The sequence below is a fragment of the Nesoenas mayeri genome (genome assembly GCF_963082525.1).
Source record: "Nesoenas mayeri genome assembly, chromosome: 2".
NCBI classification, from domain to species: Eukaryota; Metazoa; Chordata; class Aves; order Columbiformes; family Columbidae; genus Nesoenas; species Nesoenas mayeri.
In genome coordinates, this window is record NC_137543.1 from 108,302,015 (window position 1) to 108,319,504 (window position 17,490).

Genomic DNA, 17,490 nt, shown 5'->3' on the forward strand with positions numbered 1-17,490 from the left:
TACGTCAGCCTAAAGAGATTGCTGATGCACAAACAAATTGATATAAATTGACACAAATTAAATGATAGGTCATAACTGACACTGCAGTCAGGTTCTGGCAAAGCCTTTTAATTTAAGATGGGTGAGTACAAAAACAAGCTACTTTAAAGGCAGAGCTTCATAAGTTTATCAAACGTCTAATGGTATTATAGTATTTGAGAGCAAAAACCGCTGGACTTCCCAGAAATGATCTTTGATTTGTCTGTAAAAAGCAGACAGACACAGTTGTCTCAGCAGTCATAGCCCTGTATTTTATTCTCCTGAGGTTTAAAGGAAATGATTACTAGATGATATGTTAGGGTTATTTTTTTACAGGAATGCTGTAAAGGAGGAAACAAAGAAAAGAAATATCCCAGAGAACAGTTTATTGATATTGTATGTTCAATGTAGATTTATCTGTGTTATCACCTTATGTACTGTACTGTTTCCTAACACTTTGACAAATTTGCTAGTAGCATCAAATATACAGTTAAGCTCATCTGCCCTATCGTTGATTAAGAAAAACATAAAGACTCCTTGAAAGAATGTGTTTACTGGTGGGTAAAAAAATACCCAACTTTCTTTTTTTTCAGCCTCTCAGCTGCTTAATGGCAAAATATAGATGATGTGCTATTGTCTGTCAGTCTTGATGAGTCAATACTACAAGTGGTATTATTTTTCTTTGCATTGCACTAGAAGTTTGACAAAGGATCTTTGAAAGCTAAATTGTCTGAGGGGGTGTACTGGTGAAATTGATAGCTTCTGTAGAAAATGTGGAAGCTGTAGGAAATGGTTTAACAGGGCAGACATTAAAAAATGAAGCCTGCCCATGAAGTGGGCACATAGTGAACTTGCATACAAGTGATCCATGTTAATCTAAGAACTGATCATGCCACAGAAGATATTTTTATAGTTGCAATGAGAGGCCCTTGAGATTTCCAGGCAGTTATGGTACAACATACTACTTTTGAAATAGAAGAAATTTAACTAGGGCTGTTATTTTGTGTCTACTTGGACGAGTGACGACAGAGAGCACGTGAATGTTGGGATGCAATGGGGTGATGACAGGACAATGTCCCCTGCCTGTCACGGCTGTCCTTCTGAAGGAACAGAGGTTACTTACAAGTTGCTATACCCTTCAACAAGATTTATTTGCTTTCAAGTTAGGAAGGAAAATAACTTCAAATGTGCATGGTTTATCATTTAAAAAGATAGATTTAAAAATAGTGGGGTGGAAACTGAAGAACAGCCTACCCATTTGGGAGAAAGAAGTATGTATCTGCAATTTTCATGCTGATAGTCTCATCAGAGATGAAAATCAGCCTAGGCTTCAGCATATAAGGGTAGAGAGTAGCTGGAAAATAAGCATATCTGAAGAGAGGGAGGTACAGGAAATCTTTGGAAATATAAGAAATAATCTTTGATGTGGGCTGTGACTTGCTCTCTCAGAGATTTGACTTCTTTCTCCAGCTTCATTAATTCATACTTGCTTCCTCCTAAAAGCTTATTGCTATTAATAAAATTCAATAAACACAGGATAAAGAAGATTTCAAGCCATATGGAGAAACAGTCTTTTCTCCTTTACATGTATCGCATACATAGGTCTGTTAGTTCTATGTTTCTCCAAAGGCTCCTGGGAGACAACTGCAGGATATATGTGCAGAATTTCCATGATAAAAACTGCATCAAGTAAAATGTAAGATTTTCGTGCTGAGCAAATGCAGAAAAGAAGATTTCAAGCCATATGGAGGAAGAGCGTTTTCTCCTTTACATGTATCGCATACATAGGTCTATTAGTTCTGTGTTTCTCCAAAGGCTCCTGGGAGACAACTGTAGGGTATATGTGCAGAATTTCCATGATAAAAACTGCATCAAGTAAAATGTAAGATTTTCATGCCGAGCAAATGCAGAAATGAAGCTTTTTGCTTCTGATTCCTTCCCTTTTTGATTGCAGGGCTAAACAAACCTGAGATCTCAGCTATGTGCACCCCCCGTTGGTGTCAGACAATTCCCAGGCAGCAGTCAGCTCACTGGTACCAGGAATCTTGCTGGTGATGCATGTTTAACATCCCCAGTGCCTTCTGGCCTGCTCATTGCTTTGGTCTTCTCCCTGCACCTTTTCTCTGGGTGGCTGTGTACCAGATGGAAGGGCATTACTTGGTATATGACACCATCTGACGTTTGGGAAGCACGGACAACTGAAAACAAACCTGTGCAGCCTGGAACCGGAAAATCTTTATTTTTGGAGAGGTTAACAACACCTGTTGTGTTGGATGCTGTGAGTCTGGGAGCTGAGCTGCCCAAACACAGATGTTCTTGTTGCAACATCCAGCTGGAGGGTGGCACAAAGGAGAGACCTTGTGTGCACCTGAAGGCTCTGGTGACCAGGGAGTGCCAGCTGCCACCAGAGTGGAGGAAATATGCTGAAACAGATAACAGCACAGCCCTTAGAAGGCTCTTTCCTGACTGAAGTAATAGTTCACTTGATGCTCCAGGTTAGACTTCAGTTCATGTTATGAATTTTCCCAGGCTCTGCTGTGGTATGGAGAGATCCCTAGGGTGCCAGAGGAGATCAGTCTGGCAGGTGGTCTCTCAGCCCACCCCATGCAAGCCATCATCACCGAGTTACAGACAAATCCTGGCCATTTGACCTTCATATATTGGCTGTAGCAATGTTTTCTGGCACAGTTCTTGAGCTCAGTGGTCCAACTATTTTGATCCCTGCCCCATGGAGGATGCTGCTGTTTTTCCTTCATGGTGCCATCACCTTTAGCAAAGACAGATTTGACTCTGAAATGATGAACTGTTCAGGACCTGCCTAACTGTGCAGTCACTCCAATGTCTCTGCATTCAGTGTCCTGGGAGAGTTTATTTGCTTGGGGTTTGTGCTACAGATACCTGTGATCGACTCAAGCCAAGGAAGGGCATCCTGTAGGACTTGGGAGACCTCAGGGCCACCCTCCAGCCAGCCTGGCCGTTCCTCAGCCTGCTGGAGAGTTACCAGTGTTTTGAGGGCACCATCTACTGGCTAATGGCAGCAAAACGAGGCCGAGATTTGTTAAAAGAGCCCCTTTGGCGACTAAAATGAGTGCTAGAGCCACCTTCATCAGCAGGTAAAGTTGGAGAGCAAGCAGGGAAAGCTGGAGTCCTACTGAACATGGGGCTTAAATAAAGCCAAACTTAAACTGACAAACTCAAGACTTCTCAGAAAGATTACATTTAATCAAAAATCTTTTCTGTCTTCAAAATGTCCATTATAGCTTAGGTGACATCATCTTGTTAGGAAGCTCTCAGTTCTGGTCACGTTTTGCATAATCTTGTGTAATTTCTTAGCTTGCTTGGTCTCATCTCTAGAAAGTAGCATTTTTAAAGAAAGCAAAGAATTGGCAAGGTTTCTCTGTGTACTTGTAATATGCTCTCTTCCCTGTGTTGCCCATCAATGCTGTTCCTCATGATTACTCTAGCTACAAAAAATAAGAAGTCATGGGTGGTGATTCTTCTCCTTGATAACTCTGCTGTTTTTTCAGCTGTAGTTTAATATTGTGAGAATCCAAAAGAATTGTTTATGCTCTTGACTAACTGCACACCAGCTGGGTCACAGACTTGTTGAGAACTATGCCAGTATGAATCTGAGGCAGAAAAAAAAAACAGGTTTGGCACAAGGTTGTTTCTGTCCTAGGTGGTATCTGTATACAGTTCCAAATGCCAGAAGATTCCTTTGCACAGATCCTTAAATTTCATTTAATTTGTTATTAAATGGTCCTCTGGGTTTCCAAAATTACTAGTGCATTTCTGTATGTAGGTGGAATAATCTTACTTTTTTTTCTTACTGTACTCATTAATGCAAATTGAAAAAAAAAAAATTATTTAGGACTTGGAAAATAAAGTCCAATATAAAATAGATTTTTAAGGATTATTGTGATCACATGTTGCTATGTATTATTAATGGCTAGTGCTTGAATGTTGGGCAATTATATGATTCAGTTATTATGTGGGACAAGAAAATGTTTGCTGGTGCCTGTGATGTGCCCTGCTGACTCTGAAAGCCACACTGAGCCAGATAGACAAACATGCAAAGTGAGGTATTTGGTGGCATTTAAAAAAAGTATTATATATGTATGTGTGTATACCTATGCATATATATCCAGCCACTGTTACTGTGAACAGTCTTCTTTATATGTGTGGGAATTGGTATTATCATTAGTCTTAATGTAACATTTAAATTTAATGCTTTTTAATTCTCTGTATTTTCTTCTTTCAGTTGCAAACGAGACAGGTGACAAAAATGCACGACCACTTTCACGATTTGCCCGTAAGTAGCCTTTTTTATTTTAACTAGTTGAATTCTATATCTGCTGTAGAAATAAACACATTTAATAAGGCTTTAGTCTCACATTATGTCCACCCTGTTATTACAATTCATTTACAGTACTAAGCTGAGGAACCATAGGAATTAGTTGGAAAAGTCACTTAAAGAAATTCAGTCTTATCGAACAGATTTGAAAATTTAAAACTTAAAAGAATGGAAGGCTGAGTGACCTTACTGTTGCTTTAAGCATAAAAAGTTGTAATAATATAAGTGTTACAAATCCAACTGAATTTGACTACAGTGGCTACAAAGAGATTTGGACAAGTGTTAGAAATAGACCGTGATAAATATAATTAAACCGTACTGAAAGCCCCTCCATCACCTTCTGCTTGACACAGCAAGGTTGGGAACTAAAGGCTGTGGCTTGGGATTTGAAATAAGTGACCCAAGTTTCAACAAAACAAAGGGATGCGTCTGGTAATGTAGCACCGACTGACCGTGATTTTGACCATATGAATTATTAAAAACACATGTGACAAAATATGTAGGAATGAGGATGGAGATAGGAAATTATACTCATGATGCATGCAGTTCAGTGACAATTCGTGATCACTTTGCAGGGAAAAATCCCCTTATCATTAAAAGTGGGCATTTGCTATCACGATGAGTGGTGCAGATCAAAACATCAATTTACATCTGCGGTGCAGTATTTCACACAGTCACAGGATGGCAGTCTGAGCATGCTGTACCTCACACAGGTAGCTAAGATGCATAGTGCAGAAGGAACTTCTGTGGCTATGAAATCTGTTGCATGTAGTGACTTACAAGGTGATAGGCCAGACTGAACAAGACTGAGAGAAAATTGTACTGGCATTCCTTACTCCTGATTTAGGGTTTATTTTCCTTCACATCGTAGACAGTAAAGCTTAAAAGGGGCTCTATTGATTAATCCTGGCTGGTTCAACCGGGAAAATTCATACGGCAAAGAAAATCACAGAGGAGAGAAATGTAAGTGTAAACACAAATATTTTCAGGTTCTTTATCACTCTGCTTTTTGTCCATTATGAATGTTCGGCACAGAATTAGAAAATTCAACCCAAGCACTGTTTATTCCTGGATGTTTGGGTTATGAGGAATTCATGCTGCAGTATTGCCTGACAAGTAGGTCAAGCATAATGTCATGACATTTGGAATGGAGCTGGCACTTCAGTTCTGATTCTGACATTCAGAAGAACTTGTGGTTTTTTGGTGAATATGTATAGGGTGCAGGTCTGACACCCATGAACAACCAGGTTGTGTTCCTGCTTTAATCCTGGCTCGCAGGCGGGTGGCCAAGCCTTATTTGCAGAGTTAGGGGTGCCTGGCATTACATAGGAGAGAACAGACCAGCAGACGGATATTGGCTGAATAAAAGCAGAGGTTACCCCTTTATAAGGCCTCATTGTATGACCCAGAGCTGCATGGGATTAAGTGTGGAGGAGAGATCAGGGCCACAGGCTATTCAACAGTAACAGAAATGCAATGCAGAGAGGAACACTTAGATAAACTTGGTTGGGAAACAGTCACAGAGGCATAATATAGGATTGAAGTGAGATTATTCAAATTGTAAACCAGACCTTCATTGTTAGGAGTTAAATTTTGTGATCTGGGAGTCAGGTTGGGGATTTAATGATCCAGCTATCTTCTCACAGGGTATCATTAATGATGACTGTGTTGTCATGAGCAATATAAGGTGATAACTCTCTGGGAATGGGAAATAAAATTAGAATGGGAACTGTGTTATGGAAAGGAGGGAAATGTCTGAGGCATGTGCTGTGCTAATGTGAGTTAAAGGCATGATGCCCAAATCTATGCTGAGAGTACTATAACCTACTCTAGCATACCATGTTTCACTAAACACACAGTGGAGTATAGATCAAACATTCAAAAATCCTGACTGAATGGCAGAAAAAGCTGCAGCATTTGAGGACAAGGATTCAAGCAACATCTGAAGTCATTGAGGATTATTGTCTTGTGTCTTAGTCACGAAGCTGAGACTGGGTGGCTTCCTGGATCATGCCTTTCACATTCACTCAAATGATTAATCGAAAGGCAATTATTAAGTTCATCTTCAAAACAGAGAGCAGGATTTCGATCACTCTGTAACAGCTGCCCATTTGAGATCAAGAGTGAAACCTTCAGAGATTTTGGTGGGACCCAAGCTGGGCTCTCACTGAACACTTAACAAACCATACCCATTTGGGCTGGCCTTATTTACCTGATCTAACTTTCTGTGCACAAACCATAGACAAGATAACCTACTGAAACCCAGATAAGTTTTGTCTATCCTGGCTGTTGTCCACAGCTCTGTGCAACATGTAGCCATTTCCCCTTTAGTTCAGTAACAAAGAAGAGGGAAAGGCTGCTGGTGTTGCTTAGTGAGGCAATGGGAACAGTAATTCCGTGGTTATTGGTGCTCCAGGTAGCTAGTCTTGCAATGTAACAATATTTTCAGGCTGTATGAAAGTATTTTAACACTTACCCACAAATTCTTTATGCAGAGTTCTGCTTTTAAAATTTTAACAACTAAATCTATTTTGCTGTTGCCTCTAGCTTAGCTGTAATAATCTTTGACAGGGTACAATAAAATGAGGGAGAAGCATTTTTGTGAATGTTTACACTTATTCAAAAGGATTGGAAATTAAAATTGAGTTAGGTGTTATTGATTCTAATGCCAGGGCTACCCAATTTCCTGTATTCTCAAATGTCAAATTCTAGTCCATTTAGGAGACTTCTTATTCAAGAGGTTACTGCTGTCTTTAGCAGCAGTTAATGTGCCCAGTATCTCACTGAGCCATCAGTCTTTGTGGAGACTTAAGTTCAGCAGGTTTTCAGTGTTTCAGGCAGCTGGAAGCTCCTGACTGGTGTCTGCTCAGGCCTGATGAGTAAAACAATCATTTGCCAAATGCCCTTCACCAGAGCGTCACTGTGGGCAGGCTGAGCCCTGATTGGGACAGGTGGGCATGGCATTTCATTGCTCTAGTCAAGCTGGTTAATTCATGTCAATTGGCTGATTTGCTGTTGTTCCTCAGAAAAGCCAAATACATCTGGGTCTACAGTCTAGATCTCATCACAGAGGAAAACTGCATGGGATCCTTGCTGGAGGAAAGGTTATAGGTGTATGTGCAGAGAACATAGGGAAAGAAACTATATATACGGAAAAATGTTCTCCCCCCCCTTTTTGTTTAAAGAATAAATAAAAAGGTTTGATTTGAGTGATTATATGGTTTTGAGTGGCAGCTAGTTAACCTGTCACTCTTGGGTCTCAGTGGTAGTGCAAACAGCAAGCTACTTGTATCTAGTAAGTGCAGAAAAAGGCCAATATATCTTTCTCCTGGACCACAGAGTTGTCCTTCACCTGAGAAGCTGGAGGGCTTCTGGAATGAAAGAAATTAGGAAAAATTCTTTGCAGAAAGGGTTGTCAAGCATTGGAACAGACTGCCCAGGGAAGTGGTGGAGTCACCATCCCTTGGGGTGTTTAAAAGGCATTTAAATGAGGTTCTTAGGGAAGTGGTTTAGTGCTAGAGTTAGGTTATGGTTGGACTTGATGATCCGGAGGGTCTCTTCCAACTGAAATGATTCTATGATTCTGTGAAAGGGTAGATCTGAGGAAATATGGGTGGTTTGGGAAGCTCAGCAGATTCCTTGGAGTAATTGCAGGGGAAACCTTCAAAATTATAAAAGTAGCTTCAGAAAGCCACTTTTCTACAAAATATTATTTTAACAGTTCACAGCAGCTTTTTCTGCAGGTGTTGATGTCCTGTTCTCCTGTCCTAGTGTACAGTATGTATGGCTGGATGGCAACTTATTTTTCATTGTTGACCATATCTCAAGGGAAATGTAAACTTCTGGTTCCAACTGTGCTGAGTATGCCATACTTTTGCAAAATAAATCATCCTCTCAACATACTACAGGGGTTAACAATATTTTTGGCTTTATCACATGCAGCCTGTATGGTCAGATAATATAAAACTCTTACATCCTTTGTATTTACCCTTACAGAATGGGAAAACAAATTCTTACCTATTCAAGTAAAACTAAGAAATTTGGGGAAATTTACATGGTGGTCTGAAGAACAGAAACAATGGTATTGCCATAACATTGCAAGTCCTTGAATTATGAGGATGTATGGATGTTGCTTTTATTTCTGCAGCTGTTGTGTAGGCATTACTTCAGACTACGTGGTGTGAGGAGATATTTTTCTACTTATTGTAGCACAGAACTCAGCACGGGACATCAAGGCTACCTGTAAATCTGGGTAATTATGGTCCTTGCAGATTAAATATCTGCTGATAATTAAAAGCAGAGAAACCTGTGAGTATGAAGCTTTCCTGATTAGCTGGGAAATACTCTGAAAACTACTTTGGAATGGGCAAGCTAGGCTGAGGATTCTTGCTGATCTGTCTTCGTGCCATTTAGGCTATGTGAAAACAAGATGTTGACAACCAGCAAAATAAGGCTGCCATCAATTGTGTGCAGTGGCAGATATTGCTGCTTCTAACTCGGTAATTTCTCATTATATATCCCCAGGAGACATGGGATAACAGCTCTTCTATTTGGTTTCTTGTTATATACTTAGTGTGTACTGCAACAAAAAGTCAACCTTAATCCATATGTGTTAGGTCCACTATTTGTTTCTTAATTGTCTCTGCTAGACAATTAAATCTGAATACCAGGAAAATAATTGAAAATTTTACCCATACAGTCTCTTAGAAAAATAATTTTCTGACTTTGGAAACATCTCATCAGAATCTTGTTTGTTTGTTTTTTCTTTTTGCATATTGATAAAAAGCCCATGGAGAATGACTAGCAGCAAAGCTGGTATGTCTTATTACTTTGGAATCCAGTAAGATGCTTGCTGCACCTCTGTTGTGGAAAGTCTCTTAACTGAAATAATTAGTATTCCAGTACTTCGCAGCTCTTCTTGGGATCTCCTAACTCAGCAATGTATATTTTATAATACTTGACAGTCAGATTGTGACACAGGTGCTCAGCATGGTAGTTATCACTGGGATTTTCAGAAGTGCCTAATTTATTCAGAGGCCATTTGAAAATTTTTGGAAATACAAAACAAGTACTTAAATTTTATGAAATGTAAGTCATGTATTCTCTCTTCCAAAGGTGGGGAGGACATCTGACTGAAGGATGCTAATTGTACTTTGTTAGTGGCACTAACCTTCCAGATTGGGATCAGTTCTATGAATGGCATGCAAGACACCTCTAAATAAGTCTAAAAAGGCCATCCATGGAAATATTTTGGCATTTGGATGTCTACTGAGAAAAGTTAAAGTTTCAGCAAAAAAGAAAAATATGTTTTCTGATACTAGTCCTTCAGTGATACTAGTCATTCACTATTAACTTTAATCTAAGAAAGTCGATGATTAATATTGTTTCAGTTTGGTACTTTGTTTTTTGGTTAGCTCTTTGTCTTAAAACACAGCCACATCAACATATGCTAAACTATAATCTAAGTATAATATGGAGAGGATATTTTTTATCAAGATGTGAAAACTCTTTGTTCTGTAATCCTTTTTTTTTTTTTTTTTAAATGGGAAGCATAACAGTCTTGGATTTGGACCTGAATGTTAGTGTTTATTTCCACTTTGAGCTTTATTTCAGTTTTTCAGGCTTAATCCCGAACTGTGGTGATGTAAAGGTAAGAAGATAACAGACAATCTTTGTTTTCCAGACTGCTGAGAGACTGGACGATTGACCTATTGATTTATTTTCCTTCTCACTCTCTGTTTTTTCAGGGTCTAAATCACAAAACTGCTTGTGGAACACCATTATTGGTGGGCTGACTGGCAACCTGAAGGAAAGGCCAAAGCCAACCATTGTCAGTGACCCCAGACCTCCTGAAGAAATCTTAGCAGATGAACTACCACCAGTGGACAGTCCTGAGGCATTGGTGAAAACATCTTTCAGGTCTGACAGATATGGATTTACTTTGATTATCCTTGAGAGGATATATATTTAAGATTAAGACTGAAGTGTGAGTTTGGTGAGAGAAATTGATATGGAAGGATTCTGCAATGCTGCATATCTTTGTACTGAAAAAGAATGGAAACAAAAGTGGTCCATAAGTAATACTGACTGGACTCATCTTTCATTTCTCAGACCTGATTAGTCTTCTTAAAAGATTAAGGACTAGACAGATATAAAGTCCGTAACTAGTCAAAATGGTCAACAAAGACAGCTCATTACCTGACGATGTCTTTGAAGCTGGGTATTGTTTCATTTGAAAGTGGTTTAGTGAGGAAGACTTGTACTTTAGGTCAGATGATGTGCTTTATTGATACAAGGGAGAGCTAAACCTTTTCTGTTGATATAATGTCTTGAGACCTGTCTGGTGTTAATTTATTTTGTCAAGGAGAAGGATTCTGGACAGGGACTTGCAAGCAAGCAGTTGCTGCTGTTGTAAATTGTGTGATATATCTGCTGCTGGATTTTCCTCTCTTTTATTTAATCAGTTGTCAGATGTACAGTTGTCAGATGTTTCTTGGAGGCATGTTTTCTGAAAATAGTTTTCTCAAATGAGATAAAAGTTGTGTGTATGGAATGGATCTTTGGCCAAAAAGTGAAAATTGGTGTGCCCAGTAAAAGCAAAGCAAGTGGCAGAATTCATTTTTCCATGTGTTTTTTGAGCTTTTGTTGTTGTTGTTGAAAAACTATCATCTACTTTTCTTTTGTATTAAACACATTTATGCAAGCATAAAATGGGTTTTGCTTTAGATAAATTTCTTTGACTACAATGAGTTTGATTATACCTCAGTCTGTCAAACTTACTTCAGTCTTCACACAATCATTATTTTGAAGGTACTTATTTAAGCCATTATATCAGGTGTAATTTCAGATAACTTTTTTTTATACTGCTTGACACTTAAAAACATATTACCATAAAGTGAGTTTCTGTCAGTCTATATAAATAAATCCTGTAATTCCATAGCACATTTTCATTCTTTATTATTTCCCTTGGAATTATTTAGGACAAGTGTTTCAGAACCTCGATCCACCTTTTATGATGACCTGTGGTATTTAATGGCTTTTAAACACTTTATGTCTCTCATATTTAAAATCTATAATTTCAAGAGATCTAACTCTTTTTCAGCTTTCACTTCTCATTACAAATTCTAGGTGGCAGCTATCCTTACATTGCCATAATCAAGATAATTTCAACCATTTTATATGACAAAATAATGTCACAGTGTTTCAAATGGCATGATTTGATTATGTAGCAGGGGTGACTCTTGGAAGAAGTGAGCTTGTACATAGCATAATAAGGACTGATGAGTTGGAATTTAGCGAAATAGTTTTGCTAATGCAGTTTTAATGGTGTTATAAACATTACAGACCTTTTTGTTTCATCAGTGTAGACAGCAGTGTGGCATTTTTGGAGACTTTTGTAGATGGAAATCCAGACAATTTTTTGTTATAATAAATTTTAAGTGTCTAGTTTTATAAAGAAAGGAAGCCCCATGTGTGTTTAAGAGCTATGCAGAGGAATGGAAGATAAGAGAGTACATCACATTTACTCTCCGAAGACATGAGAAAATAAAACACTGCAGTGGTTTTATTCAGTTTGGATCTTGTTGATATTATAGTGCAAACTGAGTAGCATCTTTTGTACAGTGGGTCGTATGTTTGATTCATCAGGGTCTTCTGTGGGTAGCGATCTTCAGTGGTTCCTTGACAGGGTTTCACTGGTGTGTCCCGGTGCTCGCGGCTGCCTGGCAGGCACCTGCTTTCCTTGTTTCTTGTTTGCTGCACACTAGTGGCAGATATTACAACTCTGTTGCCTTTTGGGGAATGAAATATGCTTTACAGGTTGTCCAGCCTGGCGTGTCTTAATTAGGAATCTGGTATCTGAATCTCAGGATGTGTTTGGGCAATGCTGCTCTTGTATGAACTGATTTTACATAGAGAAGGACCAGGTGTTGTTACAGAATGTGACTGCTACAAACCACGAAGTGCAGCAACTCCCTTCCTACTTCTGATTCACTGCTGTGAGAACAGTGTATGGCAATGCTATGCCTTTCATGCATAGTTAAAAAGAAAATGTCTCTCCAGTGTCATATGAGTCACACTTCCTTGTGATTGCATATCTTTTTATGTGAGTACATATGAGCGGCATGAAATCCCAGTTGCCACCTCTGGTATTAGATGTTGTTTTCTACTCTGCAGTACTTATTGTTCTGTAGCTTGGAAAATCAGGAAGAGATCTATATTTGATTTTGTTCAGCATCTAGGTATGAGCTTGAAATGCATTTAAACACAAACAGAGGAATGTGATTATTTTGGTCATTTCAGTTGTTCTTCTCTTGGAGTAATAATGTGAAGCAAAATCCAAACCACTATACCCTCAATAAGTATAGTGCATGATCTCTCCATAATTAAAAAGTGTTCTGATGGTCTTCATTCTCCTATACAATTTCTTTACTCTTTCTTTTCTGAAGGTACCAAGAACAAACACAAGATTAGTCTAAACAAGGTTAAGTACCTTTCTAAAGACAGAATTGAACGAGTTTGTAGTGTCTTCTTGTTTGCAGTATTGCACTGAGTGAACAGTCATAAATAATTTTGTGTCTTGACTAGTTATACTACTGCAGTGCTTCCAATACAGACTTTAAAATTCATTCTCACTGGTCTTTATTTGTCTAGTAAAGGCAGGGGAGGCACCAGTTTGAATTATATGGGAAAATACAGTGGAATATGGAGAATGGTGGATTATCCCCTCTTGACAAGAAAAAAAAAAAAAAAGGTAATTTGTAGAATCATAGAATAGTTTGGGTTGGAAGGGACCTTCAAAGGTCATCTAGTCCAAATCCCCTGCGATGAGCAGGGACATCTTCAACTAGATCAGGTTGCTCAGAGCCCCGTCCAGCCTGGCCTGGAATGTTTCCAGGGATGAGGCATCTACCACCTTTCTGGGCAGCCTAGGCCAGTGTTTTACCTCCCTCATTGGAAAAAATTTCTTCTGTGATTCTATCTGTATCAGTAAGAATTAAGTGGTAATTAATGAGCTCGTAAGGAGACCATGTAATAACTTCACAGCCTGCATTAGCTTCTGTGTGTTGCTCCCTGGCAACTGTACCCAAGTGTTTTGAGAGTGCCAGGCTGGCACCCACCATGGACAGCAAAGAAACAAGACAGGTTTGGGTGCTGTTCTGCAAATATCACTGAGAAGTTTATAGAAGTGCATTATGTTGAAGGATATAAGAGAAACTGCTGCATTTGTCCCCAGACTGCTGCCTGGAGTGAACCAAGTCACCATGGTGGCACTGGTCTGGCTGAAAATTTGATGAATCCAAGATGTCACAATTTCTTCTAGAGTTGCTCGGTTTTGATGTACAGGAGAAATGGAGTATTATTTTGAGTCTGGAGACCTGGGACACTGCACTGAGGTATGTGACCGTGGTGGTGCTTATGTGATGTAATAGCCACGCTGGATGTTGTGGCAGGAGAGAGCCCATGGTACAAGATGACTGGGATGTCCACAGAGGAAGGGAGATGCTCATCTGAGACAAAATGTTCAGTGCAACCTCCCATCCTTGTCCAGGGCCTACGTGATATGTAAATTTAGTCTGCAGTCCTGCAGTATTCCAGCTTTATCAAGCACATTGGGCCTTGGGGCGGCAGTGTTTCCAAAGTGATAAATCAGGGTAGCAGGCAGCTGAACAGTCAGCAGATGAGGCAAAGACCTTCCGTCCTGTACTAGACAAGCCTTACTGGATACCTGTGTGGCTATGCTGAACTGGAAGAGGTATATGTTGTCTTTTACCAAGGCCATGTGTCCTGGGAACCAGAGAGGCAGATTCAGTTCCTTCCAGGTCAGAGTGTTTTTAAGCTCCGTGCTCACATGGGTTCTAAATTTCTCTCATCTTTCGAAGTACTTTCAGCTTGAAGCTGGTAACATGTCTGCCTACCTTAACAGCTGCTTTACCTATGTCAGCTGCAAAGTTTCTTTATCTTTCCAAGGACAGTTTGCTTTCCTTTCTTTATCTGCTTCTGTTGTGCTTCAGGAGCCTTAAATCATACTGGCAGCTAATCTTGTACTTCTGGTTCAGTTGTGGGTGATGTAAACTCTTGCTCTTGCCAACTACTGGCTGCTTGATCTGCAGGACAGAGGTGATACTGCCCTGCTCCAAACGCAAAAGCTTCAGTCACAGCACCAAGTGCTGGGAGCCAGCCCACAAGCCTCAGTCACAGAATCACAGAATGTTAGGGATCAGAAGGGACCTCAAAAGATCATCCAGTCCAATCTCCCTGCCAGAGCAGGAACACCCAGATGAGGTTACACAGGAAGGTGTCCAGGCGGGTTTTGAATGTCTCCAGAGTAGGAGACTCTACAACCTCCCTGGGCAGCCTGTTCCAGTGCTCTGTCACCCTCACTGAGGAGAAGTTTCTTCTCAAATTTAAATGGAACTTCCTGTATTCCAGCTTATACCCATTGCCCCTTGTCTTATCATTGGTTGTCACCGAGAAGAGCCTGGCTCCATCCTCGTGACACTCACCCTTTATATATTTATAAGCATGAATGAGGTCACCCCTCAGTCTCCTCCAAACTAAAGAGACCCAGCTCCCTCAGCCTTTCCTCGTAAGGGAGATGCTTCACTCCCTTAATCATCTTCGTAGCTCTGTGCTGGACTCTCTCAAGCAGTTCCCTGTCCTTCTTACCCACAAAGTTGTGTGGGTCAAGATGGCGTCAGTGGGAATAAGGGGTATGAGCCTTCCTTCCCCCTGCCTTGCCTGAGAGCAGCTCTCTGGGCAGCACTAAAGCTCAGCTGTAACTATCTAAGCTCGCACATGGGGTCTGAAAATCGGAGAGGGAGGTGATGCTGTGCAGGAGAGCTGTGACCATGACAGAAGAAAAGGACCTGGGGGCTAGTTGTGGGGTAGAATAAAGCCTGCCCTCCCTCAGTCTCAGTATTTCTTTATTGCCTTTTTTATTTGGATATTTTTTCAAAACAAAACAAAACCAAACCACATACAAAAATGAAAGATGAGTCTCAGTTGCCCTAACTGGTTAGAAAAAAAAAAAAAAAAAGACAGCACAAGGCTGGAAACATGAAAGATACTTTCTCATTGTTTTTTATACCCATCTACAGCAGACCCAGGTCTCACTAAACATTAAAATGTAAGCAGTGTCTCTGAAAACTATCCTTCTCAACATTTTTCTCAATCTAGACTTATTATAAGGCATTTTACTTGCATTAAACTTAAATTCATCCGTGTTCCATTCAAACCTGTTGCTTATTCCTGTTATTTATTGATACTCATTGCAATGAATAAGAAGCAAAAATTGTTCTGTTCATTAAGGAAATGGCTCCCACATCATTTGTCTCTCTTGTCTCTGCTTTTAATTGTGCCTCCCTTCTAGGTGCATGTTACGCTTCAGGAAAGCTATGCACTCATTTCTTGGTAGATTGAGATTTATGAGTCAGAGGGGGAATGATCAGAGGAGAAAGATTTATACCAGTTACTGTTCAAAGGCTGCGTTCTCACTCTCTCTCTCTTTGCATATTTCCACACGGGTCCAGGAAGAAGGTGTTTTTTCAGGCAGTTGAAAGAGAAATGGAATTTTCTGCCCTTTTTTTTTTTTTTTTTTGATATCACAGTCTTCTTGTTCTTCATAGGATAGATGTATTATTGATGACAAGCAAAGCAAGCGATTCTGTCCCTGTAAATATCAGACACATCAAAAGACCCAAGTTGAGAAATTCAGATGGACTTGTGCGTGTCCTAACAGAGCTGTGCCTCTGAAAGGCAGAGAGTGAAGCCACTTCCAAAATGGGAACAAGAGTTTGAACTGAAGTTCCACGAATAGGTAGAATGCTGGTAGTAAAGAAGTCCTGCTTTGAGGACTTGGCAACCAGTGACAGAGCCCGAGGGAATGTCAGGAATATGTACAAGAGGAGGTTTAGGTTGGACATAAGGAAAAGGTTCTTCCCGCAGAGGGAACAGGCTCCCCAGGGAGGTGTCACGGCCCCAAGCCTGACAGTGTTCAAGAAGAGACTGGACAAGGCCCTCAGACACATGGTGTGAACTGTGGGGTTGTCATATGCAGGGACAGGAGTTGGACTCGATGATCCTTGTGGGTCCCTTCCAAATCAAGACATTCTATGATTCTACGACTGATCAATGCCTTGTCCTTGACTACACTGCCTGACATATGTCACCTGAATCGTGTACCATAATAAACTCTGAGCATTTGTTTTTCAGCTGTGCAAGGCTTCTACTTCTGACTTTGTGAGCACACAGCTCACCCCCAGTCTTTGACATGGACTACACTGGCCTCCACCACACACAGAGCACAGATGTCTTTTTAAATCCAAACCTGGTATACCTATGCAACCACATCTCAAATGTCCGTGTAGCACCCTGTTCAAGGGTCTGCAGTTAATTGTGTGGGTTACTGAACTTGCCAGCCCACTCTTCCTTGTGGTTTTACAGAAGAAACTGTATATGGGCAGGCAGTCGTATATAGGAAAATATGTCAATTTAAGGATAGTCTTTGTACTGATACAGAAGTGCTTAAAAATGCACTATTTAGTTATCTCCACCATGAGAGATTAATAGCCTCTATATACTAATACCAGACTGCGATGTCCTGCAATTCCCATTGACATAGTTTTTAGCCTGGTTTCCTAAGGAAAACTGGCTATCCTTTTCCTCAGGAAATGACTGTATGTCTCAGTCAGCCTTTCCATTAACTTCTTAACATTAGCTGAACTTGGTCAGTAGCTTAACAGAGTGGTAGACATATCAAAGGCACTTAGTTCCTGACTGTTTTGTGGAAACTGATGGTAGGATTAAAAAGAGTCCCACTGAAGGGATGGATAAGAGAAAGATAAGGCAACCTCTGAGAGCTGCTCTGTGAAGGACCAGCGCTGACATACTCTCCAGCTAATCACATGTGTGTGCAGCTGTGAACCAGGTGCCATGTGTGACCACACAAGCAGACAGGGCAATATTGGGAGGTGAAGCCCAAGGAGACCAGAGTGGCAGGAGACACAGCAGGTCACAAAATGTCTTGTGATGGGGAAGGTAAGAAAGATGTGAAGCACAAGTGCATCAGAAATCAGTCATTTCTTGTGCTGCAGCTTTGAGTACTATAATTGATGCTA

At 40.2% G+C, this 17,490-nt stretch overlaps 1 protein-coding gene across 1 annotated transcript in view; it reads left to right on the forward strand.

Moving 5' to 3' along the window:
- PDE1C (phosphodiesterase 1C) overlaps positions 1–17,490 on the forward strand; it is a gene marked incomplete at both ends in the record, with an annotated part of 333,766 nt that overhangs the window by 42,324 nt on the left and 273,952 nt on the right. The window contains 2 exons of the mRNA XM_080338651.1: positions 4,280–4,330; positions 10,120–10,291. Coding sequence (XP_080194777.1) covers positions 4,280–4,330; positions 10,120–10,291 — 223 coding nt within the window. The remainder of the gene's footprint in view (positions 1–4,279; positions 4,331–10,119; positions 10,292–17,490) is intronic.